The 27422-nt window shown below is 30.9% G+C and overlaps 10 protein-coding genes and 2 further genes across 10 annotated transcripts, besides 5 other annotated features; 5 read left to right on the top strand and 7 right to left on the bottom strand.

Moving 5' to 3' along the window:
* Positions 1 to 495: 495 nt before the first annotated feature.
* Positions 496 to 3807, top strand: SMC5 (DNA repair ATPase SMC5; the record flags this gene model as incomplete). Its single annotated transcript, XM_001643762.1, has 1 exon — positions 496 to 3807. The coding sequence occupies one exon, from the start codon at positions 496 to 498 to the stop codon at positions 3805 to 3807; it is 3312 nt and encodes a 1103-aa protein (XP_001643812.1).
* Positions 3808 to 4144: 337 nt separating this feature from the next.
* Positions 4145 to 5755, top strand: MSE1 (glutamate--tRNA ligase MSE1; the record flags this gene model as incomplete). The annotated part of the gene is made up of 1 exon (XM_001643761.1): positions 4145 to 5755. One exon carries the CDS (start codon positions 4145 to 4147, stop codon positions 5753 to 5755), a length of 1611 nt encoding a protein of 536 aa, XP_001643811.1.
* A 364-nt stretch (positions 5756 to 6119) lies between these two features.
* Positions 6120 to 6824, top strand: OPI10 (Opi10p; the record flags this gene model as incomplete). Its single annotated transcript, XM_001643760.1, has 1 exon — positions 6120 to 6824. The coding sequence occupies one exon, from the start codon at positions 6120 to 6122 to the stop codon at positions 6822 to 6824; it is 705 nt and encodes a 234-aa protein (XP_001643810.1).
* Positions 6825 to 7015: 191 nt separating this feature from the next.
* CYS3 (cystathionine gamma-lyase CYS3) lies at positions 7016 to 8191 on the bottom strand (the record flags this gene model as incomplete). The annotated part of the gene is made up of 1 exon (XM_001643759.1): positions 7016 to 8191. One exon carries the CDS (start codon positions 8189 to 8191, stop codon positions 7016 to 7018), a length of 1176 nt encoding a protein of 391 aa, XP_001643809.1.
* A 633-nt stretch (positions 8192 to 8824) lies between these two features.
* Positions 8825 to 10339, bottom strand: DEP1 (Rpd3L histone deacetylase complex subunit DEP1; the record flags this gene model as incomplete). Its single annotated transcript, XM_001643758.1, has 1 exon — positions 8825 to 10339. The coding sequence occupies one exon, from the start codon at positions 10337 to 10339 to the stop codon at positions 8825 to 8827; it is 1515 nt and encodes a 504-aa protein (XP_001643808.1).
* A 1047-nt stretch (positions 10340 to 11386) lies between these two features.
* On the top strand, positions 11387 to 12151 carry SYN8 (syntaxin; the record flags this gene model as incomplete). The annotated part of the gene is made up of 1 exon (XM_001643757.1): positions 11387 to 12151. The coding sequence occupies one exon, from the start codon at positions 11387 to 11389 to the stop codon at positions 12149 to 12151; it is 765 nt and encodes a 254-aa protein (XP_001643807.1).
* Positions 12152 to 12445: 294 nt separating this feature from the next.
* On the bottom strand, positions 12446 to 13138 carry Kpol_1044p7 (uncharacterized protein; the record flags this gene model as incomplete). The annotated part of the gene is made up of 1 exon (XM_001643756.1): positions 12446 to 13138. The coding sequence occupies one exon, from the start codon at positions 13136 to 13138 to the stop codon at positions 12446 to 12448; it is 693 nt and encodes a 230-aa protein (XP_001643806.1).
* A 566-nt stretch (positions 13139 to 13704) lies between these two features.
* Positions 13705 to 13875: a sequence feature (similar to hypothetical protein; correction of possible frameshift sequencing error~similar to Saccharomyces cerevisiae NGL1 (YOL042W)).
* On the bottom strand, positions 13705 to 14828 carry Kpol_1044p6 (the record flags this gene model as incomplete).
* Positions 13878 to 14057: a sequence feature (similar to hypothetical protein; correction of possible frameshift sequencing error~similar to Saccharomyces cerevisiae NGL1 (YOL042W)).
* Positions 14061 to 14828: a sequence feature (similar to hypothetical protein; correction of possible frameshift sequencing error~similar to Saccharomyces cerevisiae NGL1 (YOL042W)).
* A 1068-nt stretch (positions 14829 to 15896) lies between these two features.
* On the bottom strand, positions 15897 to 17789 carry Kpol_1044p5 (uncharacterized protein; the record flags this gene model as incomplete). Its single annotated transcript, XM_001643755.1, has 1 exon — positions 15897 to 17789. One exon carries the CDS (start codon positions 17787 to 17789, stop codon positions 15897 to 15899), a length of 1893 nt encoding a protein of 630 aa, XP_001643805.1.
* A 463-nt stretch (positions 17790 to 18252) lies between these two features.
* Positions 18253 to 19365, bottom strand: PEX15 (Pex15p; the record flags this gene model as incomplete). The annotated part of the gene is made up of 1 exon (XM_001643754.1): positions 18253 to 19365. One exon carries the CDS (start codon positions 19363 to 19365, stop codon positions 18253 to 18255), a length of 1113 nt encoding a protein of 370 aa, XP_001643804.1.
* A 346-nt stretch (positions 19366 to 19711) lies between these two features.
* Positions 19712 to 21574: a sequence feature (similar to hypothetical protein; correction of possible frameshift sequencing error~similar to Saccharomyces cerevisiae PSK1 (YAL017W) and PSK2 (YOL045W)).
* Kpol_1044p3 lies at positions 19712 to 22513 on the bottom strand (the record flags this gene model as incomplete).
* Positions 21578 to 22513: a sequence feature (similar to hypothetical protein; correction of possible frameshift sequencing error~similar to Saccharomyces cerevisiae PSK1 (YAL017W) and PSK2 (YOL045W)).
* Positions 22514 to 26084: 3571 nt separating this feature from the next.
* On the top strand, positions 26085 to 26966 carry Kpol_1044p1 (uncharacterized protein; the record flags this gene model as incomplete). Its single annotated transcript, XM_001643753.1, has 1 exon — positions 26085 to 26966. One exon carries the CDS (start codon positions 26085 to 26087, stop codon positions 26964 to 26966), a length of 882 nt encoding a protein of 293 aa, XP_001643803.1.
* Between the last annotated feature and the right edge of the window lie 456 nt (positions 26967 to 27422).

The raw sequence follows: 27422 nt of genomic DNA, 5'->3' as shown, positions 1-27422 counted from the left end.
AAACGTACACTATCAATAAAATGTATAAGAAGCCATATTAACAATAACAATAGTAAGCAGGATTATTTAAAAAACTTAATACCTACCAACCATCAATCTACAGATCCCGTAATCTATTTGTAACCAGTTCAATGATATACGCTTAAATCACTAGATAAATCATAAACTGTTAGTTGTATTCACTTATTGTACAGGGTTCCCTTTAAACATTCAGAAGTATCAAATGTTTAAATATTCGAAAAAATATCGATGCCTACATGAAAAAGCGATGATGTCAATAAGGTAATGAAATCACCATAAAAGATATAGTTCAAGTTATATTTATTTCGGTGTTAGTTGGTTACTATTGTTTTGTTGTAGCTGTATCTTGAACTAAAAGGTATATCAGAGATCCATAGTTATTGTTGTTTCACATTTAACGTTTCTATTACAGTTATTTGTTGAAATAGGATCAATTTTTAAGTCAGATTTGATTTGGCTAATAGCTAGATTTCAATGCAGCAAGAACAAGAACCCAAGCAGCAAATATTTGATTTTTCGAGGTTTACTCAAAACGAGGAAGATGTTGATGATCATAGTACTCAACCTTCAAAAAAGAAGATAAAGTTATCACCTATTCAATATGACGACTATCAAGCTGGTTCGATAATCAAAATAAAAATGAAAAATTTCATGACTTATGGTTTGGTAGAGTATCAATTATGTCCCTCATTTAATATGATTATTGGTCCGAATGGTTCTGGTAAATCTACTGTCGTATGTGCTTTAGGTTTAGGTTTGGCTTCGAAGCTTGATATCACAGGCCGTGGTGATATAGTAACTCAATATATTCAAAATGGTAAAACATCTGGAAAGATTGAAATTACTTTGAAATATTCAGATCGTATTAAAAATGTCAAAGGTGTTAATCCCAACAGAGAAACGGTTACTATTAAGAGGGAAATAAGTATAGATGCTAAAAAATCTAACTACAAGATTAATAATACTGTGGTTAATGAAAAAGATGTAAGAGATATAGTATCAAAATTGAATATTCAGTTAGATAACTTGTGTCAGTATTTACCACAGGAGAGGTTAAAAGACTTTGCCAGATTGAAAGGTGAAAAATTGCTTTTGGAGACTATAAGAGCAGTTGATCCTGCGTTATTGTCGGATTTTAATGAAATGAAAGAATTACAAGAAGAACAAATAAGGGACGATGTTACTTTAGCTAAGAATAAAAGTAGAATTGAGGAATTGAAAAAGGAAGGAGAAAGATTAAAACATCTAGTCGACGAATATAATACATATGTCAAAATTAAATCTGACCTTAAATTATGCAAAGATGCAAGACCATATTTCTATATCAATGAACACAAGGAGAGCTTAAGAAGTTTAAAACAACAATTTTTAGAATCAAAGGATCGGTTGAGATCATTCAGAAAAGACAATAAACCAATTATAGCAGCCGAAACATCATTAAAGCAAAAGGTAATTTCTGCTAAGGAAAGAAAACGCCAAGAAACATCAAATTTGTTAGCAGCTAAGGCTGCAGTCAAAGATCTTGTGCAAGAGATAAATACGGCTAAAGAATCAATGATCAGTAGCAAAGGGAAAATAAAGTATTACAAAGAAAGGAATATAAAATTAAAAGTACAAATAGATGAGACAACTAAGGACCTAGAAGACAAAAAACAAGCAATAGCGTTGATGAACGTTCCTAAAAAAGAAAAATTTAACGAAATGGAGTCTGAAAAAAATAAACTTATAACAGAAGAGTTTGATTTGAAAAGCAAACTGAAAACAAATGCAAATAAAATAGGAAGGTGTTCACATAATATTAAAACTTTAGAATCACGGATACATGGGAAGTCTAAATTGTTGACTTCATCAGATAGGATCAGAATATTAGATAGTTCAGCTGATCTAAATGATGTTAGAGGAGCTGTTTTAACGATACGATCAAATTCTTCTATGAAAGCTAAGGTTTTGGAGCCACCTATAATGACAGTCTTTGTCAATGATCATTCGCTTGCTCCCGCATTAGCTAAATGTGTCGATTATAACACATCTAAGGCTTTAACAATTACAGATTCAGAAGCTTTTGATAATTTTGGTAATCAGTTAATTAGAACTTACAAAGTGAACACTAGAGAGCTTGCTGCATTTAACAAGACACCTCCTGTACCCAGAGATCGACTAATAGAGTGGGGGTTCGATGGTTATCTAGTAGATTTTGTCAAAGGAGATGAAAAGGTAATTGATATGCTTTGCCAATTCTGTAATATCCATACAATCCCCGTATCGAAAGAATCTCTTAATCCAAGAGTCCTCGAAAAATTAACCTCGGCTAATCGTCACGGTGACATTTATTTTAAAAGAGTTATAAATAAGGATAGACTGATTGTGATTAAAAAATCTCGTTATAACAATAAAATATTCACTATTGATAATGGTTTGGATGATACTATATATTATAAAGCTTCAGTTTTAACACCGGAGAATAAAAAGAAAATAGAAGATGAGATTGCAGGTTTGGGACGTGATATTCAGAAGGAAAAAGATGAGATTAAAAATATAGAGAATGAAAACACTAAATTGAATGATGAAATTGTTGTAATTAAGCGAAAGTTAGCTCTAATTCAGGAAGAACTAAAGAAATTGAACTCCCAAAGAGAAAAATATTTTAGAGTTGAAAATGAAATCAATTCAATGGAAAATAAGCTAAAGGACTTGGAGAAGCAAACACAAGTAGATGTATCTGATAAAATTCGAGAAATTGAATCAAAGTTATTGCAATCGGTTAAAGAAGAATCTAATTTGATTTTCAGAATGAATGAGAAAATGAAAAAGGTATACCGATGCCAAAAAGATGTTTTACACTCTGATGTAGAATATTTAGAAGCATTGAATATTGAGAAATCGATAGGAGATATAATAAATCTGTTTTCTAATAAGGAAAAGGAACTAGAAGACGTGGTTGCCAGTTTGAAAAATGAATTAAGAACTAAGAATAATACAGAAGATTATGAACGATGGAAAGAAGAAACAAGGAGTTATACTGAAGAAAGAAAGAAAATTATAGAGAAATATATAGAGAAGTGTAAGGATAAAGATAATTTGACAGTGGATTTTATTGATAGAGAAATATCAAGACTGGAGTCGACCTTGAAAAATACCAATGAAGAAAAGACCTCTGCGCTATTGTTAGAGAATAACAATAAGGAATTGAAGGTTATTGAGGATGGCATGCCAGATCTAGAGGGAAAACTGAAATCAACAAAAAGTCAAATAGCAGTACTAAGAGATAATACTGAGCCAAAAATTGATAATTTGATTAAAGGGATCTCAAATAAATATTCCCAACTTTTCACTTCTGTAGGAAGTGCTGGCGAGATCAAATTAGAGAAACCGAATAATTTTTCTAACTGGCAAGTTAAAATATTAGTTAAATTTAGAGATAATGAAAGTGTAAGAGAATTAACTTCTCAGTCTCAATCAGGTGGTGAAAAGGCAGTTTCAACTGCTCTGTACATCATATCATTGCAAAATTTTACAAAAGCACCTTTTAGAGTTGTTGATGAAATTAATCAAGGTATGGATTCAAGAAATGAAAAAATTATACACAGAATTATGGTTGAAAATGCCTGTGAAGATAACACCTCACAATATATTTTAGTGACACCAAAATTATTGACAGATTTGTATTACCATGAAAAGATGAGAATTCATTGTGTAATGGCAGGATCTTGGGTGCCTAATACTCAAGAGCACCCTGAAGCTCTAAATTTAGGTGAAACATGTAACTACATGTTAAATACAGAATAGATATATTAATAGATATCTTTATATGAATGTAATTGAAATTATAGAACTATGTCGCTGTATCTGTTACTTCCTCTTGGATAATTCAGTGGTATCTTTGAATATGAAGATGCGTCTTTATATAGTTCTCATCACGTGACATTCGAGATAACAATCGAATAATATTAAAAAAAATCCTGAAGAAAGTAATCTCAGTATTACCATAGCAAGACTAATTGTAAGATGATCAGTATATTAGTAGAGCCTTATTCTAGTAACATTAATTTAAATTTGGACTTCAACATTTTAGGTGTTTATCCACTATAGTCGAGAGTAATTTAGAGGCATTACTGAATGGTAAATGATTAGATCATCGTCCAACTATTACTCTAAGGCATCCCTGCGATGGGCCAGCACCTTACTTAAAGGGAAATCATTATTGACAAAGAAACCTAAAAAGAATGTCCAACCAATTTCACCAGTGAGAACCAGATTTGCCCCATCACCAACAGGGTTCTTACACTTAGGTTCGTTAAGAACAGCATTGTATAATTATCTTTTAGCAAAAAATACAGGTGGGCAATTCTTACTTAGATTAGAAGACACTGATCGAAAAAGACTAGTAAAGGATGCTGAAGAGAATATCTATGAATCACTAAAGTGGTGCGGTATAGATTATGATGAAGGTCCAAATTCTCAAAATCAACAATTTGGTCCATATAGACAAAGTGACCGTACTAAGATTTATCAGAAATATATCGATAAATTGCTTGATAATGGACATGCATATAGGTGTTTTTGTCCAAAAGAAAGGCTAGATAGTTTAAGAGATTCGGCTCAGAAATTACAACCTCCGACCACTGTAAGTTATGACAGAAATTGCCTTCATTTAAATCATGATGAGATTCAAAATAACATAAATAACGGTGTGTCCTACACAGTACGAATGAAGTCACCTGAAATATATCCACCTTTTGATGACCTTCTTCATGGTCATATTAATATCCAACCTCAGATTAATTCAAATGATAGAAGATATGATGACCCTATCTTAATGAAATCAGATAATTTGCCAACATATCATTTTGCAAATGTCATCGATGATCATTTAATGAAGATTACACATGTTATTAGAGGGGAAGAATGGTTACCATCAACACCAAAGCATATAGCCTTGTATGAGGCATTTGGATGGGATTCGCCTAAATTTGTTCATCTACCATTGTTGACAAGTACTAATGATCAGAAGTTGAGTAAAAGAAAAGGTGACAGTTCAGTACTATCTCTAAGAGATAAAGGAATTCTTCCAGAAGCGTTGGTCAATTTCTCTGTTTTGTTTGGTTGGTCTCCGCCTAGAGAAATGTCAGAAATGAATCATGAATGTTTTACTTTATCAGAATTTGAGAAGTTATTCAATCTTAATTATCTGACTAAAGGTAATGCCAAGGTTGATGACAAGAAATTGTGGTTTTTCAATAAGCACTATCTACAACTTCGCTTACAGAACAAAGATGAACTGGCCAAAATAGTTGCACAGGTTACTGAGGAAGCAGAATCGGAATTTGGTAAAACAAATGTTAACGAAGAAAAAATTCAACAAATTTTGGTCTTGTGTGGTAAAAGTATTTCTAATTTGAAAGACTTCAATAAAACATTTTATTACTTCTTTGAGGATCCGGTATATAACCGCTCAATAAATTCAACAACATTTATTCAAAATAGTAATAAAGAGCTCTGTATTCAGATTGTATCTCGTCTTCAAGGTCATTTTTCAAAAGATAGTTTTAAAGAAACAATGGATAGTATTGTATCAGAACTAGAAGTACCTAAGAAAACTGTGTTTGAAACCATTAGGTTTGCTCTTTCCGAATCTCAACCGGGTGCTAAGATTCCAGATCTTATTGAGATCCTCGGAGAAGAAGAAGTACATAAAAGAATTGATAATGCACTAGCATATCTAAAGACAATATAAACCCCATCGAAATGAAGGCTGATGTATATAAAGTTCCATGTAAATAGTTATATTGCATAATATTCATACCCAACAGAGTCTTAATTGTGCACGTGTTTTAGAATCACGTGTTTTATATTTGTCCTTTCTAGACAAGGAAAAAGACGGTACGAACAGGTGATGAAATGTTCCCTAAGGATCTAGAAGCTTCAAGTACTTTCGGAAAGTATACTTAATAGTGTTGAATCAGCTGTATATATTTAAACACAACATTTAACAGGTCTAAGATTACTTGATGATCCCTTAAAGTGTTGCTTTGTATTATATTACACTAATTTATTTGGCCTTAGAAAAAGAATTATACAAAACTACAAAGGAATTTGAAATGTTTGCTGCTATTGCATCAGGAAATCCAGTACAATTATCCACAGAAGTACCTAACTCAAATGGTTTACAACATACAATTGTCCTTTCCTCGACCAAACCAAAGTCCTATTCGCATATTAGTTTATTTATATTACCAAATGTAACATTTCCAGAAACATATGTTGCAACGGTATACTTCAAATTAAACCCAATAGAGGATTTTAAGCTATTTGGATACTTAAGCTCTGAAAAGCCAAGTGCCATTTTCAAGGTTAAACTACCAGGACCCAATCCTACTCCTGTATCAAGTATGAATGGAGACGGCCTTGGTGAGATAGATATGGATACTGATGAATCTTCAAATATAGGAATTGGGAGTAATATATCAGAGTTGATTATTGGTATATCAATAGAACCAAGAGATGAAGGGTTAGCAAAATTAAAAGAGTGGAAAGAGGAACAAGAAGCATCTAATAACTCTTTAGTTTTATCAAAACCAAATATTGCAACTGGGATTACGACCGTGGGGCAATTGGCTTCTATCTACCCTGTATTAACCCAAGAATTGGCAGCTAAGATTGTCCAACATGCTTATAACTATTTATCTGGATTTTTGGATTCCGGCGGTAACGTGTCTATAAAGAGATTTGATACTTGGTGGGATAAGTTTAGAAATAGATTGGCTAATGACGGCTCATTTCTAGATGAAGTAACGAATAGTTGAAGTTAGACTTTGATAAATATTTAACGATAAATAATTTAAATAATGCATTGTAATGAAACAATAAAATTTGGAAAAAAAAAATAATTCTAAAATTGATTATACTTATATTAAACAGGAGGTTATATTCGTAAAAACACTACATACATGGAGAAAATCAATTTTTCCATCATTTAATATTTGATATTGAAAGCTTAGTTGGTGGCACCTTGTAAAGCTTGCTTGATGTCATCTAATAAATCATCAGAATCTTCAATACCGACAGATAATCTGATTAAATCATCGAAGACACCGCTGGCTTCTCTTTGTTCCTTTGGAATACCACCGTGAGTCATGACAGCTGGAACTTCCAACAATGATTCAATACCACCTAAAGATTCGGCTAAAGTAAATAATCTAGTGGAAGATGAGAACTTGGAAGCGGCTTCAGCACCACCTTTAATTCTGAAGGAAATCATACCACCACCCAAAGCATCTCTGTGTTGCTTCTTGACAACTTCGAAGTTTTCGGATGAGGGTAGACCTGGGTAGTTGACAGCAATAACATTTTCGTTACTAGCCAAGAATTCAGCGATCTTAGTAGCATTCAATGCAGCTTGTCTAACACGTAAGTGTAGAGTTTTCAAACCTCTGTGAACTAACCAGGAATCGAATGGAGATGGGATGGCACCAATAGCGTTTTGCAAGAATTGTAATCTTTCATAGATATCCTTGTCGTTGGTGGCTAAAACACCTAAAACAACGTCAGAGTGACCGTTAATGTATTTAGTAGCAGAGTGGACAACGATGTCAGCACCAAAGTTCAATGGGTTGGATAAGTATGGAGATAAGAAAGTGTTGTCAACAACTAAAATGATATCTTTCTTTAATGACTTGATAGTTTGAGAGACTAAACCAATATCAGTAACCTTCAAAGTTGGGTTAGTTGGGGATTCAATCCAGACTAATCTGGTATTTTCCTTAATCAATTGTGGTAATTCTTCGACCAAGTTGTTGGTAAAAGTAGTTTCAACACCATGAGTGTTGGCAACTTTAGTGAAGTATCTGTGAGTACCACCGTAAACATCACCAATAGAAACAGCATGAGAACCTTGAGGTAAGGATTGTAAGATAACAGAGGTTGTAGCAGAACCACTAGAGAAGGCTAAACCATATTTACCGTTTTCTAAAGCGGCAATGGCATCTTCTAAGTTCTTTCTGTTTGGGTTTTGAGATCTAGAGTATTCATATTCACCGATAGGTTGAGCTGGAGCAGATTGCTTGAATGTAGTAGATAAAGAGATTGGTTCAATAACAGAACCGTGGACATCAACGTGAGAACCAGCGTGAATAGCTTTGGTAGCAAATTTGTCAGTAGCCTTCAAACCCATTTTTATATGCTTAAAATTTGATTTATTACTTTTTTTATGTTACCTAAACGATAATTTTAAAATTTAACTATATTTTTCCCAGGTTTCTACCTTTGTTACAGTTAATTCCTTAATTGCCTTAAGTGGAAAGTTGAATATTACAATTGAACCAAAATTTGGATAAATAATACCTTTATTACTTTCGACAACTGTGCTGTATTGCTTTGTATTTATAGTAGTTGATAAATCGAACCGTAAAATTTTTCATTACTAATTTCGAAAAAGAATCAATCCTCACGTGATGCGCCACAGTTCGTAATACGGCAATAAGTCACGTGCGATTTACAAAGATTGTCGGATATTAAAATGAGTGGTTCAAAATATAATCATCATGTTAATGAATGAAGGAATATTAGTCAATTCCCACTGGATGTGAGCCACCATTGCGTTAGATATCATAAGTCAATTGAATATTAGAAATAAAGTACAGCAGCAAAATGGCTTATTATATGGAACGTTAAAAGGTTCAAATGGGACACGTCTTGGAATAGAAGTGCAAATAAAAATACAATGTGGGAGTAGATTAATGTCTTGAATATGGGTAAAAAAAATTATTAGATACGAGTACCCCTTCATAATTTTAATGAAAAAAACCTATCCTTTTCTTATAAATTGGATATCATCCATAACTTCTGAATCACGTAAACCGTTCAAATCTGGCGCACCTGGGAAACCTTTATAAAACTGTGTCAAACCTTCAAGATCACTTAACTCATTATTTAACCTCATTCTGTCAACAATTACCTCTAGTTTATCTACAGGATTGGATCTATAACGGAATTGGATGTTTTCACACTCTAGATCTTCACTTAATGGTTCACCAGGATATCTTTGCTGAGCAGGACCAGCATAACCTGTTATGCAACTTAATGTTTTCCCAGTCATCTTAATTGGAATATGATAATTGATATCAGGCACTATTATATCCATATCTCTTCTTTCTTTATTGATATCATACCACTTTTGTGTAGTGTCAGTCAATAAATTGTTTCTGAGGTCAGTCACTCTTTTGTAAAAATCTTGATGGATAAAAGTCCTTGTGGCTCTTGTCTCTTTGTCAATACATTTCAACTCATATTTTTGTAAATTATAAGCTCTACGTAGTTTATAATCCCTTATTGAGGCAATCTTAGTATAATAATTTTGCAGTTCTGGGTGTGATCCTTCCAAACACATTTGCAATTCTGTTTGAAGTTTTACCAACTTGTTTTCATATAATTTTTGTCTTAATTCTGCAAATTTGTATTCGATATCTGTTATATCTTTTAGTGCACTTAACCTTGTCTCTTCTAACTCCATTGGGGAAGGCATCATTTTGCTTAACTTATCTTGTTCTTCCACTTCATCCTCTTCCTCTTCCTCTTCCTCCTCTTCTTCTTCTTCATCTTCGACTTCGTCTTCATCTTCGTCTTCATCTTCTGGTGAATCTTCAACTTCAGCTTCAACTTCTTCGAATTCATTTTCAGTTCGATGATTTTCAGATTTTGTTGACTCCTCAGTAACGGAAACCTCGGTAGTATCACCCTTAACCTCTGGTTCGATGGCTATAGCACTAGTTTCAACTTCGGCATGAGTTCCTTTATTATCGTTGATATTATTTGAAACATTTGGTTCATTATCTGTAGTTGTTTCCTTTGTTTCATTACTATCTTCTACTTCTGATGGTGCTTGAATTTCGACTTTCTTTTCTTCCTGTTCGATCGGAGCATCGACAATATCAGTTGTCTCTGAAATAGAAGGATCAGCTTTCTCAGATTCCTTCTCTAGTTTAATTCTTTTAATATCGCCATTCTCATTAATCTCTTCGTTAACTCTTTTCAAAGAAACACCATTTTCTTCATTACTTGGAATCAAGTCAGATAATTTCGGATGATGAGCGTCTAACTCATCACCATTTTGATCACTTGATTTCTCATTGAGTTCCATCTTTTCAGTCTCTGCGTCACTAGAAATACAATATTCTGATAAATTTGAATTACGATTTGAATCAACGTTACTCAAAACACTTTCTATCTCTTCCTTGTCAACTATGTTGTTTGTAATAGTAGTGTTCTCTGTCAAACTATTAATATCACTAGCACTTGATTCTCTAGAGGTTTCTTCACTCATTTGCCAGTTTATATTCTTCCAATTAATTTTCTCAATGCAAAGGATCAAAAATGTCTCTACTATGTCAATAGAATAAAATCTCTTTTGCAAAAAAATATGTTGGATATGGGGATGTAAAATAAAAGAAGTTCGCAGATGACAAAAAAACCAATCGTATAAATTCTAATATAACTTGAAAATTATTCCAATATAGTATATTCTAAAATAAATCTATAACAAAATTATAAACGCTATCTCTCTTTTTCTCTCTCCAGTTCTCTTCTGAACTCAACTTCTACTATCTTCTCAATACTTCAATAAAGATAAATATAAAACCACGATGTGGGGGGGAGGACAACAAATTTCACAATTTCCTTTAATGTTCTTGATTTAATCCATATTTCCATCCAAAACAAATCTACATTTTTGTTATTCAAATAACTTTTATTGTATTGTTTCTTCATTATCAACTTTTCAAATTATTGATTGCACTAACAAAACTGCTTTGTTAATTATGGACGATTCAAAAAATTAAAAAAAAAAAATAAGTTAGAGAATTAAAAAAGGGTCAACGTATTTTTACTTATTTTGGATACATTTATCTTCATTAGGAAGTATGAGACTGTTTAGGAATATATTGGGTCATGTGATCATATTGTTGCTCAATTTGGAAATTACATTCTTCTGTTGACGGATTAGGAAATGATTGAAATTTCAATCATTATAAAAAGAATTTCGAAAATTAATATTAATATCAATATATATATATATATATATATATATATAATGTTTAAATATTACAAGAATTACAGAACCTTTAACTACATTTTTGGACATAATAAAAAGATGAGAAGGCAGTCGAAAGATCTATTCATAGCTTTTGAAGTGGCAGTAATTGTTTGCTTTTTTTACCAGTGGGTGTTGGGTTCGTTTCATTAATCATTCTTATAATTAAAGATATCAAAAGAGATTAAATTAAATTAAACTAAATTAAACTAAATTAAACTAAATTGAAATAAAAAGATTATAGATTGGAAAGGAGATTTAGCGCATACAGATACAGATAAAATGGTGAGTTTACAATTATCATATAATTTGGATAAACTAAAGGATATCATAGATGAAAGGACAAGACTCATAGATGTGCTGAAACTGACGCCGTCCAAGAATGATACTACAGCGTTGAAAAGGCAATGTTCTTCTGTGTTAGATGTTTTGAATGACCAAACTGCGTCTGATATTACTCAAGACCAAATTGATTTATATAATAAGTTAATAGAGAGCATTCCAGATAAAGAGAACGTAGATCTATCGTTGTACAGGTTTGAAGCGACTCCTAACGACAGCATGGAACTTTTAGGAAGTAACGAAAGCTCAAGGACAACGACTTCAAAAAAAGTTAGGTTTAATGATGATGAATTAGTTTCATATAATTCAAAAGAAGAGGTCTTTAAGCCATATAGTGATGAGCCAGAACAAGATAAATCGCATGAATGGACTACTAGTGGTGATAATGTAGTTCCGTTAGTTTCAAATAAAGATTTGTTCATTCAACAGCAGCAACAGTTGATGCAACAAGATTCCCATATCGAACAACTTTCGAGTTCAGTACAGAGAACTCATGACATGTCTCTTGATATTAATAATGAAATAGAGGAACAAAATGAACAGGTATTGCATGATTTAGAAGATTTGATTGATAATAACAGTAGACATTTAAATAGAGCACAAAGAAGATTAGAAATTTTTAACAAGGCAGCCAGGGAAAATGGCCCCTGTTTCATAATAGTAATTCTGATATTAATTCTTCTCTTCTTACTGATCATCCTGTAACGATAGAAAAGGCATATCACTAAACTTTGGGTTTTTGAAGGGGAGGAAAAGAAGATACTGTTGCTAAATTGCTTTACACCTTTATTCATGTTTCTTAATGAAAGTAACATTATCTTTTTTTAAAAAACTATATATATATATATATATATATTATATCAAATACATCAATAAATACAAACCCCGATAATGAAGAAGAAAATTTACGAATTAATAAAACCAATGAACATGAACATCACACATGAATTAAAACTTTTATGATATAATAAAACAAAATAGGAAATGAAGAAGCAGAATTTAGGCTCTATTAGCCTTTATAGAGTAGTTATGGCCCATTTGATTGTTGATCAGATATGGATCACCTTGCTGGAAACTATTGTCATTTTTACGATTGTTAACCATTTGACTTTGAAACTGCTGGTTTTGAAGGAACATTTGTTGCTGCTGCTGTTGTTTTTCTAAACTTTTTTGAGCTAGTATCGAAAGTAAGTTATTATCTTTATTTTGTGATTGGATATTAGATTGATTACTCTGTTGCTTTAAGAAAAACATGTTATTGTTGTTACTACCGCTGTTATTACCGCTATTATTGCTTGATAGCTGTAATTTAGTATTTTCATGGATTAGATATGGATTTGGAGTATTTGACCTATATGGATTGCCTAAGATGCTGCCGTTATTACCTGTATTGCCGTTGTTATGCAGATTACCATTAATGGAATTAATATTATTACCACCGTTTAGAATCATACCACCAGTTCTTTTGTGATCTATGTAAAAAAATGGATCATCGTTAAATGATTTCTTATAATCCAATCTAATCCTTGCATTTCGTACAACCTGGTCATCATACTGTTGTCGCAATTGTAAATTAAAATTTTGAACAGAATGTTGTTTATCAAAATTTTTATTGATCTCGGAATTTAGTATATTATTACCATTTCCATTACCATTATTATGTAACTCGCCACTTAATTGAACTGGTGTCATCCTTATCAGTCTCACACGTTTCAGAGATTTGGAAATCCTACTTATAAATATGTGTCTTCCTATTTGAAACTACTTATACACAAATCCATTTTTAGTTTAACAGATTCAACTTTATATATCAAAAAATCGATGAGCTTTGACATTTTTTTTTGGAATTTTTCTTCAAAAAAGCTTTGGGTTTCCCGTAAGGAAAAACTATAAAATCGTGTACAAGGAAGGTATTGGATAATTTGGTTGCTATAACATGATTAATGACAGCAATAGTAATAAGAAAGATCGGTTGATTGATCAACTGAATTGATCTAAATAGAGATATTGTTTAAATACATTATTATTGTGCTAATAAAAAGGGTAATGAATACATTAAATTAGATTAAATTAAATGAGATGAAATGAAATGATTAAAGATGATGATAATGATAATGATAATGATTAATGACGATTGATCATGATAATAATAATGATATTATTAACGGTAATGGTATTAATAATAATGATATTATTAACGGTAATGGTATTAATAATAATGAAATAAATTAGTCATAAATGTCTTTTAATTTTTTTGATTATAGTAATTCAAATTCTGCTAGTAACGGAATATGATCACTTGGATGGTTTGCATTAGGTAGACCAAATTGATTATTTTTGTTTAACTCCTGTGAAATTTCTACACCTGTCAACATCTTAGTTAAACTAAAATCGGTATCATGATACCAAACATAATCAAATATACCTTTTACTTTTCTGAGTAACAGGTATGATCGAATAGGTTTTTTGGAAAATCATTATAACAACAACTGTTTAAATATGGTTTCATGGGGGTAATCATATTTAAGTCCCCATGCTTAACAATATTACCTTTTAAGAATTTAATACTAAATGAATCTCTTGTAGAATTTAAATCACCAGTAATAAAAATTTAAACATCTTTTGATAATGATGGATCTGCTCCAATTAATAACTCGTTGATAATTTGTGATAGTTTCCTCATAATAATCATGCATTGAGTTAATTTAACTTCGTCGTATTTCCAATACAAATGTGTATTGATCACAACAAATACATTATTGGTTTCCTTATGTTTCAATGACACAAATAAACAAACTTGATTACGATTCTTTAATATTTCATATAAGGTTTCTTCACCAACAGGGTTACCTGCACCATCAGTTAGTTTTACGATTTTTCTTTTCATATAATTTAGTTCATGTTCCTCGAAGGTATTTACAACATCGTTCAAAAATAATCTGGTAGATGAAATATACTCAAATTTATCGAGGTTGAAAAAAATACCTTCTCCATCCATTTGTTGTTCAGTTTTATCCCAATATTTTGGTGGAGTCTTTGCAACAAATTTAGATCCATAGTTCAACTGCTTACCAAATACTGGTTTCCAATAACTTAGATAATCTTCCCATGTCAATTCTTGTAAACACATAACATCAGCTTTATACGTCCTCAATAATTCATCTTCTAATAACATATGTCTATACTTCCAATCTTTAAATTCATCAGGAACATAGTTGTATACTTGAGGCCACATATAATATGGCGACAACATGTTATATGTTAACAATGTGAATTTATGGCCAGGGATACGTCGAGGTATATTTATCCCATTGGGCCTCTTACAGAGTATACTCGATAATGAGTTCAATGGTGCCACTGGTAAAAACCTTCTCGTAAACATTTCGTCTGGACCTGGGAGGGTGTGAAGACTGAAAACTTCGTTTCCCTGGAGGAATAAATCAGTATTACTTTTTTGGGGATTAATGACTAGCAAGGTGAATAGAATAATAATTATATAAGGGACCAACAACTTTAACAATTATTATCTTTAACAAAAAACAATTATTTTTTTTTCAGCAACTTCGATTTAGCTTTCTCGAAAACTTTGTATACGTAGCAATAATTTCTAATTACAAAGTTCAAAAATGCCCAACTCTAGAGTTACTTCAATGTTTTTAAAATAAAGAAACGTGTTGAATTCTTATTTATCTTCCCTTCTTAAATTAATTTTAAACCATCCACTAATCCAAAATTATTTCGAATCGACAAATTTCAAAATTATTTCTATAACTTATATGTATTCTGATATATACTGTTTCGAAATTTCGATTTTGAAAACTTTCATTAAATCCGTAAACTTGATTATTATTTATCTGGTTGCCTTAGAGCTCAAATCTCCATTCGCCAGTAAAATTAACCCTTTGATGACAGACTTTTTAATAATAACATTTCTTTCTTTTACCAATCAATACATTATTATTTCGAATTGATATTTCCTAACAAGGGGAAATATGTCCTCTCGAATGAAAAACTCCTAAAAATCGAAGTTGACAACCAACCCACTCACGGAGATATAATGTAGGAGAAAGAAAAATTATGGAGGCTTCATGTAAGTTCAAAGTGACCTCAATAAAATTTGACTGACTAGTTAGTATAAATAAATTTCGAATTTTGATTGTTTGTCTGTTCCTTGATTAGTTTACCTTAAGTTTGCAATTAATAATATATTTTGAATCGAATGGAGAAAAGGTGTTGTTAAGAGTGTTCTCCCCGCACCAAATGATAGGTTTCATTCACTTTCGTCGTACATTTTATTTGAGTGTATCGCAGATAGTGTAAGAATGTTGTTGCATTTAAGATAGTGTGTTCTTTAGTTGTTGTTATTGGATTTAAGCAAAAGTTATCCGTGATAAAATATTATTTGTGCTATTATTTGTTATGATGGGTATGTGTGTTATTCCCCTTCCTTTCAGTTGTTGCCATGTCGATATCTTGAGTCGTATTCCTTGCGTAATTTTTGACATTGATCTAAAGCCTGCTTCGAAAAATATTGAACATCTTGATCCTTATCAGATAAATGATTTATTAAGGATGGTAAAATTAACATGTCCACTATGTCTACTTGACCATCTAGCTGATATAATCTCTTGGCTATCACCCCATAACTTTTGGAGACAGTAAAACGAATATTAGGTACTGGGTCGTTTTCTAAGCCAGAAACGAAGGGAATAATATCCTGTTCTATAATATCACAATCTACCACTCCTGTTAATGCAGTTAGTGCAGACAAAATAGTTGAACGATAGGCAAAATTTTCTAAGATCTCTTTATCCGAGCTAACTAATCTCCTGATAATATTTTCTCTTGACCAATCTTTTCCAAATATCTCTGTTAACAAAGTTAAATTCTTGATTGCAGCTTCTCGGATGACATGAACAGTATCCCATAACCAAGAATAACATAATTCTGTCAATTGTAAATGAAATATCTCAACACCTAATTGTCCAGCCAATATTGGGATATATTCTACAATAGCAATTCTAATTCTCCAATTCATATCTTTTCCAAGTTCAAAAAGAACTGGTAGCAAAACGTCGGATAAAATTTTAGCACCAATAATATCATTAACAATCTTCAAATTTCCAATTATATTTAGCCTAACTTCAGGAAATTCATCCTTCAACATGCTTAAATATATAGGTACTAGGTTGACTATTGTTTCTTCTTTACCTAGATTTGAGGAGATATTTCCGACAGTCATTGCCAATGAAGCTCTAACCGTCTCATTCTCATCCATGCTTAGATTTTGAATGTAAGATATGAAATAAGCTAAAATCAACGTTTTATTTTTCAAAGAATCAGCTAGCAAATACAACCTTTTTCCCATCACTTTTCTGACTTCGATTTCGTTGTCATCGCATAATGACAGTAATAGCTTAAGAAACGAATGGTTTGTATCATTTTCATCATTTAGAAGTGACAATAAAATATCACAATTTTCTGCAATTGAGCAACGTACTCTCCATGCTTCATCTTGGATCATTTTATTCACTACTTTAAATAGAAAACCATTATATTTTTCCTTGTTATTAATTTCATCAGATTGAAGTAAAGTTATGACACTATAAACTGACAATGCTCTTACGGTATCTTGTCTATCAGAACTAATTTTTTTCAAAACAGTTGAGATGTATATCCAAATGTCGTTATCAAGCTCATTTTGTTTAATAATGATTGTATTGAGAATTTTGGGAAAGGCATTTGCCGCAGAACGGCGTACCATTGGAGTTTCATCTTCGATTAGTTGTAAGAAAAGAGATAGTAAATTATTGATAATTATAATGTTATCTAATTTTGACAAAGCTACCTCATACAAATTTGTAGCTGAAACTCTTGCAAAGAACCAGACAGCTTTAGTTAACCTTTCAATCAATGGAACGATATCATAAATAAGCTGCGTCTCTGATGCATGTTCGGTAAAATATTTTAGTGTTGGAATTACCTTTTCCCTAACAATAGTTTCCTCTTTTGTAGCTAGAATTTCCAATATATTTAGCAAGCATGTTACATGTTCAATACCACCAATGTAAGGTAACATATTGTTTACTTCCTCTGACAAAAATGACAATACCTCATCTTCGTCATCTTGAGCAACCTCCAATAAATGAGGTAAAAGCTGTTCTCTTGTTTTTTCTGGGCCTAATAAAATAGAAATTGTTTTCCATTTTTTTATAACTTCAATTCTATTTGCTGCTTCTTCATGATTCAATTCAGATAGAAATAAGGATAATGCAAATGATTCATTTGAATCATATGTACCTCTTTCTGGATGAAAACTTGTATGATTGTTGTCAAAGACCATAATGAAGGGCAGTATTGGGGTATTTTCGATAAGGTAAAAATTCTAATAATTATATGTATTTAAATCTTGAATATATGATAACTATTTATAAATAGGATTAATTGAGATAAAATCTTAGCCTTAAGATCAGCGGGAATGGAGAAAAACAAAAAATAAAAATAGTGATAAAATAAAGTGAATTAAATCAAATTAAATGAAACCAAATGGAAACACTAGATATTTAATCTAATTGATTAATATGGATTGGTTTCTTAGTTTCATCATTTGAGATCCATCATCAGAATTACTTTGTCTTCAATATCATTCATTTTGATTATTTAAATGTACTTTGTACAACACCGACTTGAATATTATTTTAGTATTTGGTAGTCATGGGAGGGTAACCCATAGTCTTACATGAAAGAGAGTACTAATGAACAAACTTAAGAAGAAAGTTATATTAAGATGAGGATATTTTAATCTTTTAAACACTTGCTAGAATGTTCAATAGTTGCATTAATGATGGCGCTAGTTTACCTTTGATATTTAGGATAAGATCCTTTGCTTTTCCTAAAAATCTTAATCTTCTGGATAACGTTACTATTAATAATATAATGACAATTAAAGATCTATGAGAAATTTCTAGTCTATTGTAGAAAATAGATAATCTTCTTAGAGTTCTGGAGATTTGATTAGTTAATGACTGATTATTGGAACTTTGTTCAGCATTTTTATCCTTTTTATCTCCCATTGTCTTATTATTAGAATTACTACGTTTATGTTGATGTTGATTATGATTATGATTATGTTGGTGTTGATGTTGATGTTGGTGTTGCTGTGATGAAACTGTTGGCTTTGATTTTTTACTTACTTTCTGATCCTTTGGGGTCAATTGATTCATAATCATATTATAATAAGTTTGGCCATTCTTTGTTTTAGTATTTAACAATTGATGTATCACTGGGTTTGATTTGCAGAAAAGTTCATAACGACTAGTAGTTAAACTATTCTCTTGTAGTTTTATCTCTATATGAACAAAATAAATTTCAATCATTTCACATATCTCCATATGAACATCTTCAGAACTTTCAACGTTAATCTTCGCGATTACATTTTTAACTTTATAACCTAAATCAATACTTCTGACTTCATTATCTTTAATACTGTCAGATTTTAAAAATTTAATGTAGCTTTTCAAAAACTTCACATATAATGTCAAATCATTGTTTAGACTAGAATCATTATCTTCCAAATATTTATTTAAAATCGACTCAACAATAACAAAATCTTCCGATTTAATTGATTTAAAATTAGGGATATTTTCACAAACATTAAAAAATAATTCCAAAATTGGAATGTCACTATCCTCCATTAAATTCTGATCCAAAAACCCATACTTATTCATCAATTCAATACATTTAATAGGATCACCTCCAACAAACGTATTCAAACACTGTTGGTATTTTCTTGTAGTATCATCAACCTTGACTTCACTCTCATCTAAAAACTCATCTTCATCTAAAACTTCAGGAGATGAAAGAACACTGGAATTCTCAACACCCACTACCATCATATTATCTAACTGACTATTGAGCATTACTATTCTCTCTAATAAACATCAAATGAACTTTAATCCATACATATATCAGAACTATAAAAAGTTTTCTTATAGATCAATCATGATTCAACCTTTTTTTTTTTTATTTTGATGTCGAACTTCTTTAAATATCCATAATTTTTATATTGCGTAACGTTAGAAGACGCTTTGTTAAACGGTAGAGACTTCGGCTTTTATAACGATTATGTAGTAAATGAAGATAGTTATAATTGGTATTATTTATTCAATTATGATGTATTAGTTGATTAATTAATTACTTGGTTTATGTCTGAATGTATAAATGGGGGGGTGTTAAGAGTTACAATTTTATAAATTTAATTTTGCTTTATAGTTGTAGCCATTCATCATTATAAATTTCACTGATTTTTGGTCTTGCCCATGCCTTTTTGTCTAACATTTTATGAATTAAGACACGACATTGATCACTGACATTTTCTGAATGAGCTGGATCAATTTCTAACTCATTTTCTATTATCTCTGCTACACTGTTGAATGGTGTTTGTTTGAATGTTATTATGTATAGTAGGATTCCCAATGCCCAAACGTCTTGTGGTTTTCCTTCATATGGCTCTCCTTTTAGAACTTCTGGGGATGCATAGTCAATTGTACCATGGAAAACTTGGAAAGGGCCATTAGTGGCGTATGCAGCTGATCCAAAATCAATCACTTGCACACAACCTTCGCTATCGATAATTATATTTTCTGTTTTAATATCTCTATGTATGATACCCAAACCATGAATGTGTTTTATCCCTGCTACAATTTGTTTAAAGATTAATTTTTGTTCGACCTCATCGATTTTATCTTTTTTCTCAATAAAATCAAAAAGGTCAATGCTACCTTTCATACTATGAACTAAAGTTTCAATGTAATAGAAATTTTCATCTTCGAAAAAATCTAACATGCGCAAAGTATTTTTATTTGGATATTTATGTAGTGTAGACATGATTTGTATTTCTCTAGGTATATTACCAAATTTGTTATCGCTAGTCCATGTCTCTTCCAAAACCTTTTCTTTGAATACTTTCTTAATCACAACAACATATTTATCCTCTTTATTAAGACATAATGATACTTTAGCAAAACCACCTTCACCCATATCCTGTAAAACTAAGAAATCAGAAAATTTTTTCTTATCTCTCATCTCTTTGGCATCGTTGCTACAATGTACAGGGTTTAAATGTTGCCTTGACTCATTACTAAATTCTGAGAAACTTTCGTTAGATGAACTCCTGGAACTGTCATCATCAAATAAAATTGACTTAATATAATCTTCATTTACTTTAAAAGGTATTTTTTTACCAAACTCACTTTTATCAAATTTAAATAAATTCGAAATATCATCTATTGACAAATTATCAAATTTATGCTCTTCTGGAATTAATCTGTTAACTTCAAAATCTTCATCTGACTTAAAAGTACCAATATTTTCAACATCAACTTCTTTAGTAAACATTTTCACCAGTGATGGAGAATTGATATATTCTGAGTGACTTGTTATGTATAAAAATATTGTATTACAATCGACTACTTGAAATGATGCATCAATTTTAATTTTAGATCTATTTTTATGTCTACCAGACAAACATTTTGATTCATATAAATAGTCATCATGTTTAAGTATTTTCCCTTGTATTTTTCTTAAGAAATATTCAGGAAATATCAACCCCTTATTTTCAGGTAACAGATAGTTCAGGTCCTTAAAATTTTCTAAAATATATTCTATCATCAATTGAAACTTTGGTATTATCTTTGTTATTGATTTATCAATTATTTCATCTTTTTTCCAACCAAATGTGTTCAATAAAAATTTTTCACTGCAATTTGTTATTCTCAAAGTCTTTGAATTCAAAATGAATAGTGAAGTTTCGTAAGGTATATTAAATGACGAAAACTTGATTTCGTTATTTGAGGCAATTTCATTTATTCTTGTTAAAGATGTGTATTGTGCTATATTCTGATCGGGTTGATTGACTGTAAATGACCCCAGGTTGTTAACTGCGTTAATAATTTCCTCTTTAGAATTCTCTTTCTTGAATAAAGGTTTAAATTGCGGTATTAATTGATCGATTTTGCGACATTCTTCCAGTTTTATTTCAGCATTATTGATTGTGGTTTTAGTTATTGAACCATTTTCACGATTAAATGATAATTTAAAATCGGTGACATCGTTTATTACTTGGAAAACTTAAATGAATGGAATCCTTGGATTTTTGTGACCATACACGTAACCAAATGGTAGTATTATTGAACCCAAAAGGTATATTTCATGATTTATTTCATTAGAATGATTAAGATTTTCCTCCATGTAGTTCAGGTAGTCATCACGAATATATTTTGGTAAAATTTCGTTAATTTGGAAATCCATTTTGAATTTATTATTTGCAATAGAGTCAGCTTTTTTAATTGTGAAGGGATACTCAGATTGTATTATAATTGTTGGAACCTGCATTCCAAATGGTAGCATATCCCATTCTAACAGGGGTATATCATTGAAGAATGGTGTCGCCAGCACGTCTATTGCTTCTTTATTATTTAACTGAGAATCTTTATTTGCAAATAAATTTAAATATAACCTTAAAAGATCGTATGGGAGATATGGATCTTCATGTTTGTATAATAAATCCTTAATTCTATTGTATATTGAATCTAATGTAGTTTCAATTTTTTCATTTTCATTGTTATTACTGTATTCCAGTATTTGAGGCAAATTCAACATCGAATCATTGTCTTTAATAGTTTTGAATGAATCTTTTAAAAAATTCAGTCTGCAAAGAGTATATTCATTTTTCAGGTTTGAATATTTTACCAATTGATCTAAATTATAAGCATAAAAATTTGAACTTTCATTTTTATCGCTTGAAACACTTGATATCACAGATTCAGTTGAGCCACCTCTTGACTGGTATAATTCCATATTTCTAAAAGCTTTGGTAACATAAGATCTTCTTCTTTTTGACAGGTCGCTTGTCACATTTAATCCAGTCATATTGTTGCCAATACTTCTTCTACTTACCCCATTCTGATTTCCAGATTCTACTGTAGTTGAACGAGAACTTATAGATAATCTATCTTTTAATGAGGTAAAGGAAGCAGTTGAATCATTTGAGGCCCCAATAAACGGCATATTTGAATGATTCTAAATCTAGTAACACTGTTGATAATACTTAAGAATGTGGTTATATTTCGTTTTTTTTCTAATTTATTAGAGAAATGACAGTTATACAGATGACCAATACAATAAAATAAAATACAAACAAATACACAATTTTGTAGTGTTAGATAATTCAGATACGTAATTAATTATAGCTTCTTTGTTGAGATTAAACTTACAAGAAGTGTAGATTACAAACAATAATTTAATTTTGCTTATTTAAATTAGTAGTCGTATCTTATTGAATTTATTAAAATAAAAGAGATAGTTTCATAATTTTTATTTTTGAAACGTTAGATTATAATTACAAATTGATAATTAATTTTTTTCTTTAAACCCAATGAATGTGTAATAAAGAAGATAACTTAGTTTTGCCTTCTAGTTTCTTCTTGAAATTCGTTTTGTTAGATACAGCTAGCTAACTACCTTTATGGACAATAAGGTTTGTTGTTCGCTCAGGATTGGATAGAACTAAAAATACCTAACTCATCCTGAGGGTTGCAGTATTTCTTTTGGAACTGTTACTATAATTATTAAAACTATTATTATATTCACAAATCAGGGTTCAAGGAGAATTCCCGTTCCCTAATAAACTATCTATCAAAAAATTCTAAAGGAAGACGAAAAAAAGAATACATAGTTGTCTCAAAAACAATTCTCATGTCGACCGATTAAAAGTAGTACATATTATTATCTAATCTGGAATAGATAGATAGATAGATAGATAGATGCATTACAGAGAGAAGGGGGGAAATGTTAGCCAGTGCTGGGGGAAAGATGGATATTATACGGGAAAATGGCTAGTGAGAGAGACAGAGAAGTAGACTCTATTGATAACGATATGAACTATGCCTGAGCTGAAACTAACTAACTGGTTATTTATTTGGTAGTTGATCCTGTTTATAATGTAGATAGTTCTTTCCTCCCAGATCCTTTTTGTGTATCCCGACTGTTAGTAATGAATAGGTGAGGTTTTGGTTTTGGTTTTGGTTTCTGTTCGCTTGGCTTAATGTATATCTCAGAGGCAACTAAAAGAAAGGACTAAGTCGATTTCGAGCCTTTAATTGAAAAATTTTCGAATTCGAATTCGAATTCGAAACTGAAACTCGTCAGAAAGAGGACAACGAAATAGGAAAAACGGAAGCAGGAGACGGAAACGGGGGGCGGCGGGGAGATGGGGGGTAGAATGATTTGTTAGAACGGAGAATATGAAGAGTGGAAGGAGACGCAGCAATGCGGAAAATAATTTAAGCAGAGTGGGAAGAAGCATACGGAGAAAATGTTGTATGCATGTGTCTCTTCTTATCCCATTTGGGTAATGGAGATGGAATAACATGAGAGAAGAAGCGTAGGATGGTTCGAGAATTTTATATTGTTGTAAATGTGCTTAAAACCTTTGGCAGGGAGATGAAAAGCAAAGGAACGTAGGGGCAGTTGGTGGTACAATACATTGTCAGCGGTAGTTCTAAAAGTTCTTGTTGCACGGAATTAACCGTTGCAGAGTTGATTAATAGTTCCATGTTTTGTTTTGTTTTGTCTTGCTTCTTCATTTTCCTGACCCATAGGGATTTGTGACAGTAACAAAACATTGCGGTGAAAACAGCTGATAATGGGTTTATTTCTGTTTTCTTTAGATTGTAACAAAAAATTTTGATGAAGTACGCTCTATGAATCAGTCGGCTTTCTTGGTTAAAATAAATCTTGGTTACCTCCGGTCCATGTTTACCCGGACTTGAAAAAAGAGACCAGATGCTGGAGAACTTGATATTTGTGCACTGCAGACACGCAAGCAAACGTTATACTAACAACTCTCCGCGCCCCCCTCCCCCCCTCTTCCCCTCCTATCCGTTCGTATATTTTGTCCCCAATTGGCTCAAGACAGCTAATGCACCAATGTGTGTATGGTCGGTCGGATTAAAAGGAAAAGGAAACGGTGTAGGTTGAAAGGTATGAAAGGAGAAAAATATAGATGATTCCGTCCATAACGATTCATTAACCACTCAATCTCATATGCAGTAGTGTTTAATTAAATACACGTATTATGTGTCTTTGTGTTTGTGTTAGGATTTTTAGTATCCTAATTAGGAAATTAACTTCAATATATAGAGCACAAAAGGGATTCTACATTATTTTTGCTGCATCCTGACTCGCTGTCTCTCTACCTATTAAATTTACGATTCATAAACCAATCATCCCAGCCAATGAGCCCATGTGTTGAATCTATTTCCTCTCGTTTCCCTCTTCTCTCTAATTTGATAATCACATTACTTAGATTAGTCTATAAGATTAAATTTATACTATTTAAGTCATGTGACTTTAATTTGTAACATGCCAATGTTTATATTATATTTTACTGCCCCTTTTAGCCAAGATGAATAACTCAATACTGCAAATGAGTCACGAACTACTAACAGATACTTATATAGCCAAGGATAGTTGTCATAGTAAAAGCGTTTTGTAATTTATTGAAATACTTAGAACTGAAGTAACCAAATAATTCTAGTCCCAACTGTTCAAACATACTGACAGATACCGGATTTTACCGAAAGATCGGTTATGTAATTGATGGATTAGATCGTAGACCTCCCTCCCCCCGGTTTATTACTTTCTTAAATTTTGGTTTCACCTTTTTGCAACTACTACTCCTGTTATCTTAAATTCATTTCGAGCATGCATGACATTAATTAATTCCACTTATCGTTGAATGTCTCATTGATTTAAGCTTTTTAAAATACACTATTTCAAGTTAAAGACACCTTAACCACTCAATAAAGAATACTCTTCTGTCATTGTGTTACATTCATTATTAACTTTAATATCTCACGAATATTCTTAATCTAGTCTCTTAACCTTCAACTCCTTTTTCACACGTGATGATGAGGCTATTATAATGAACTAGAATGACAGGTACTGTAATGTATTATTCAATTCAATCCTATTCGATGGTTTTTGTGTGACAGAGATTTCTTGAATCAGTGTCTCTTTCTATAAGGTACACTAAACGCAAATTTAGATTAAGGTTTTATAGAATTTGTGTCTAGAATTTTGATTTCTCTAATGTAATGTAATGCAATGTAATGCAATGCAATGCAATATTTTTTTTTTAAAATAATTCACTCATATATATTCACTTTTAAATTAACATATTTCTTTTATTACATGATTCATTGAGTAATCATCGAATTTAAGGGAGAATTAAAGGCAAGTACTCCAGAGATAAATAATTAATTAGGATAGTAAGAATTAAATTAATATATTAAATTGAAAATTAGTATAACTACCAAAAATATAAAAACCTATAGACACTAATATATATATATATATCGAATTATATGTTTCAATTGATAAATTTTTGAACCTAATTTGTAGAGTTGAGTGAAGGAGGTTTGGATTTTTATCAAATTTATACATATAATACTATATTTATTATATTAGACTATTATATATATAGATTTGATATTTTTGGTTGAAAATTACAATTACAGACAGTCATTTGAGAAGAAAGATCCAAAAGAAAAAAACACCAATAACTAGATTATATTATATGAAAATGAATTTCAATTGCACATTATTACTTACTGGTCTCAGTATGTTCCTTTATAATTTTGAACAATTAAAGTCATATGAGTTTAGTTTACGTAATAAAAAGAAAAAAATTAATCTATCATTAGATAATGAATTAGAAAACTTTATTATTTCAATTCTAAATTCAGCTTCACTTTATCTTTTAGTTTATACTGTCATAAGCATGTTATATTGGAGGTTTTTTGTTCCAATTTATATTTTAGCATTAAGTTTTATTGGTTTGAACTCATTTTTCATTATATGGTTACAATCAATGTTACACATTAATTTTTTGACTTTATTCATAGTTAAACAATTAGAAATAAGCCAAAACCAATGTAAAAATCATAATTTAAATTTAGATTTAAGTTTACATTCTTCATCAATTATCCAACAAGAAAATAAGAACAATTTAAATAACAAAATAAAAAATAAAAATAAAAATAGAAACAAAAATAAAAAGCCAAGTCAATTATTGAAAAAAATTAACCCTTCAATTTTAATAATAACTACGCTTGAATTTTTATATAAAATATCATTCATTGCATTTACATCATTACTGTCATTGGTACCATTTATTGGACCCTTAACTGCATTTTATCATTTATTCATTAAATTTAAACGAAAAAGAGTTTCAAATCTTTACCATAAAGATTTGAAAATATACAAAAATAATAATAAAAATTTAACAACTACAACTATTACTAATGCATCTTCGCCGAATATAAAACAAGAAACAAATATACTAACCAATTCAGTTAAATTTTTAATAAATAGATGGATTTCATTCCTAAGTTATTCATTGGTTTTTCTATTTGGCATTGATATTACAAACAGTAGTAATAAAAAATCAGGATATTAAAAAAATTATCCTAAACTACTAAATAAGTATTGGAAAGGTTCCTGGTGAATATATCCTCCCAAAAAATTTTAAAATCAGGTTAAAATCCTTATAAATTTTAAAAACCAATTTCCCTATCCCATAATTATTCTCTTCCTTCTTAAGAATAAAGGTTTGACCCAAAATTTAACTTTAAAACGTCTAAAGAATCTTCAAAGGGAAAACTTTCCTCTTTTTAAAGGGGAAGTGCCTTAAAACACTATACCCCCATATACGTAAACAAAGAAACTTTCCTCAAACTTTAAGGTTAATAAATTTATAAATGGAAAATTCCACCCCTTTTCGGGGATTCCAGAAGCGGAATAAGACGGCTCAGGCCCATATTCACCCTGGACCTTATTTGAGAAAGAATAGAACTGGCCACAATATATTATATAACTCTGCGGAGCGTTCAACAAAAAGAAAGGCTATAAGGTG

Source organism: Vanderwaltozyma polyspora, genomic scaffold (assembly GCF_000150035.1).
Source record: "Vanderwaltozyma polyspora DSM 70294 KpolScaffold1044 genomic scaffold, whole genome shotgun sequence".
Lineage (NCBI taxonomy): Eukaryota > Fungi > Ascomycota > Saccharomycetes > Saccharomycetales > Saccharomycetaceae > Vanderwaltozyma > Vanderwaltozyma polyspora.
The sequence above is the reverse complement of the archived record's forward strand: the minus strand, read 5'-3'. Positions and strand labels throughout refer to the sequence as shown.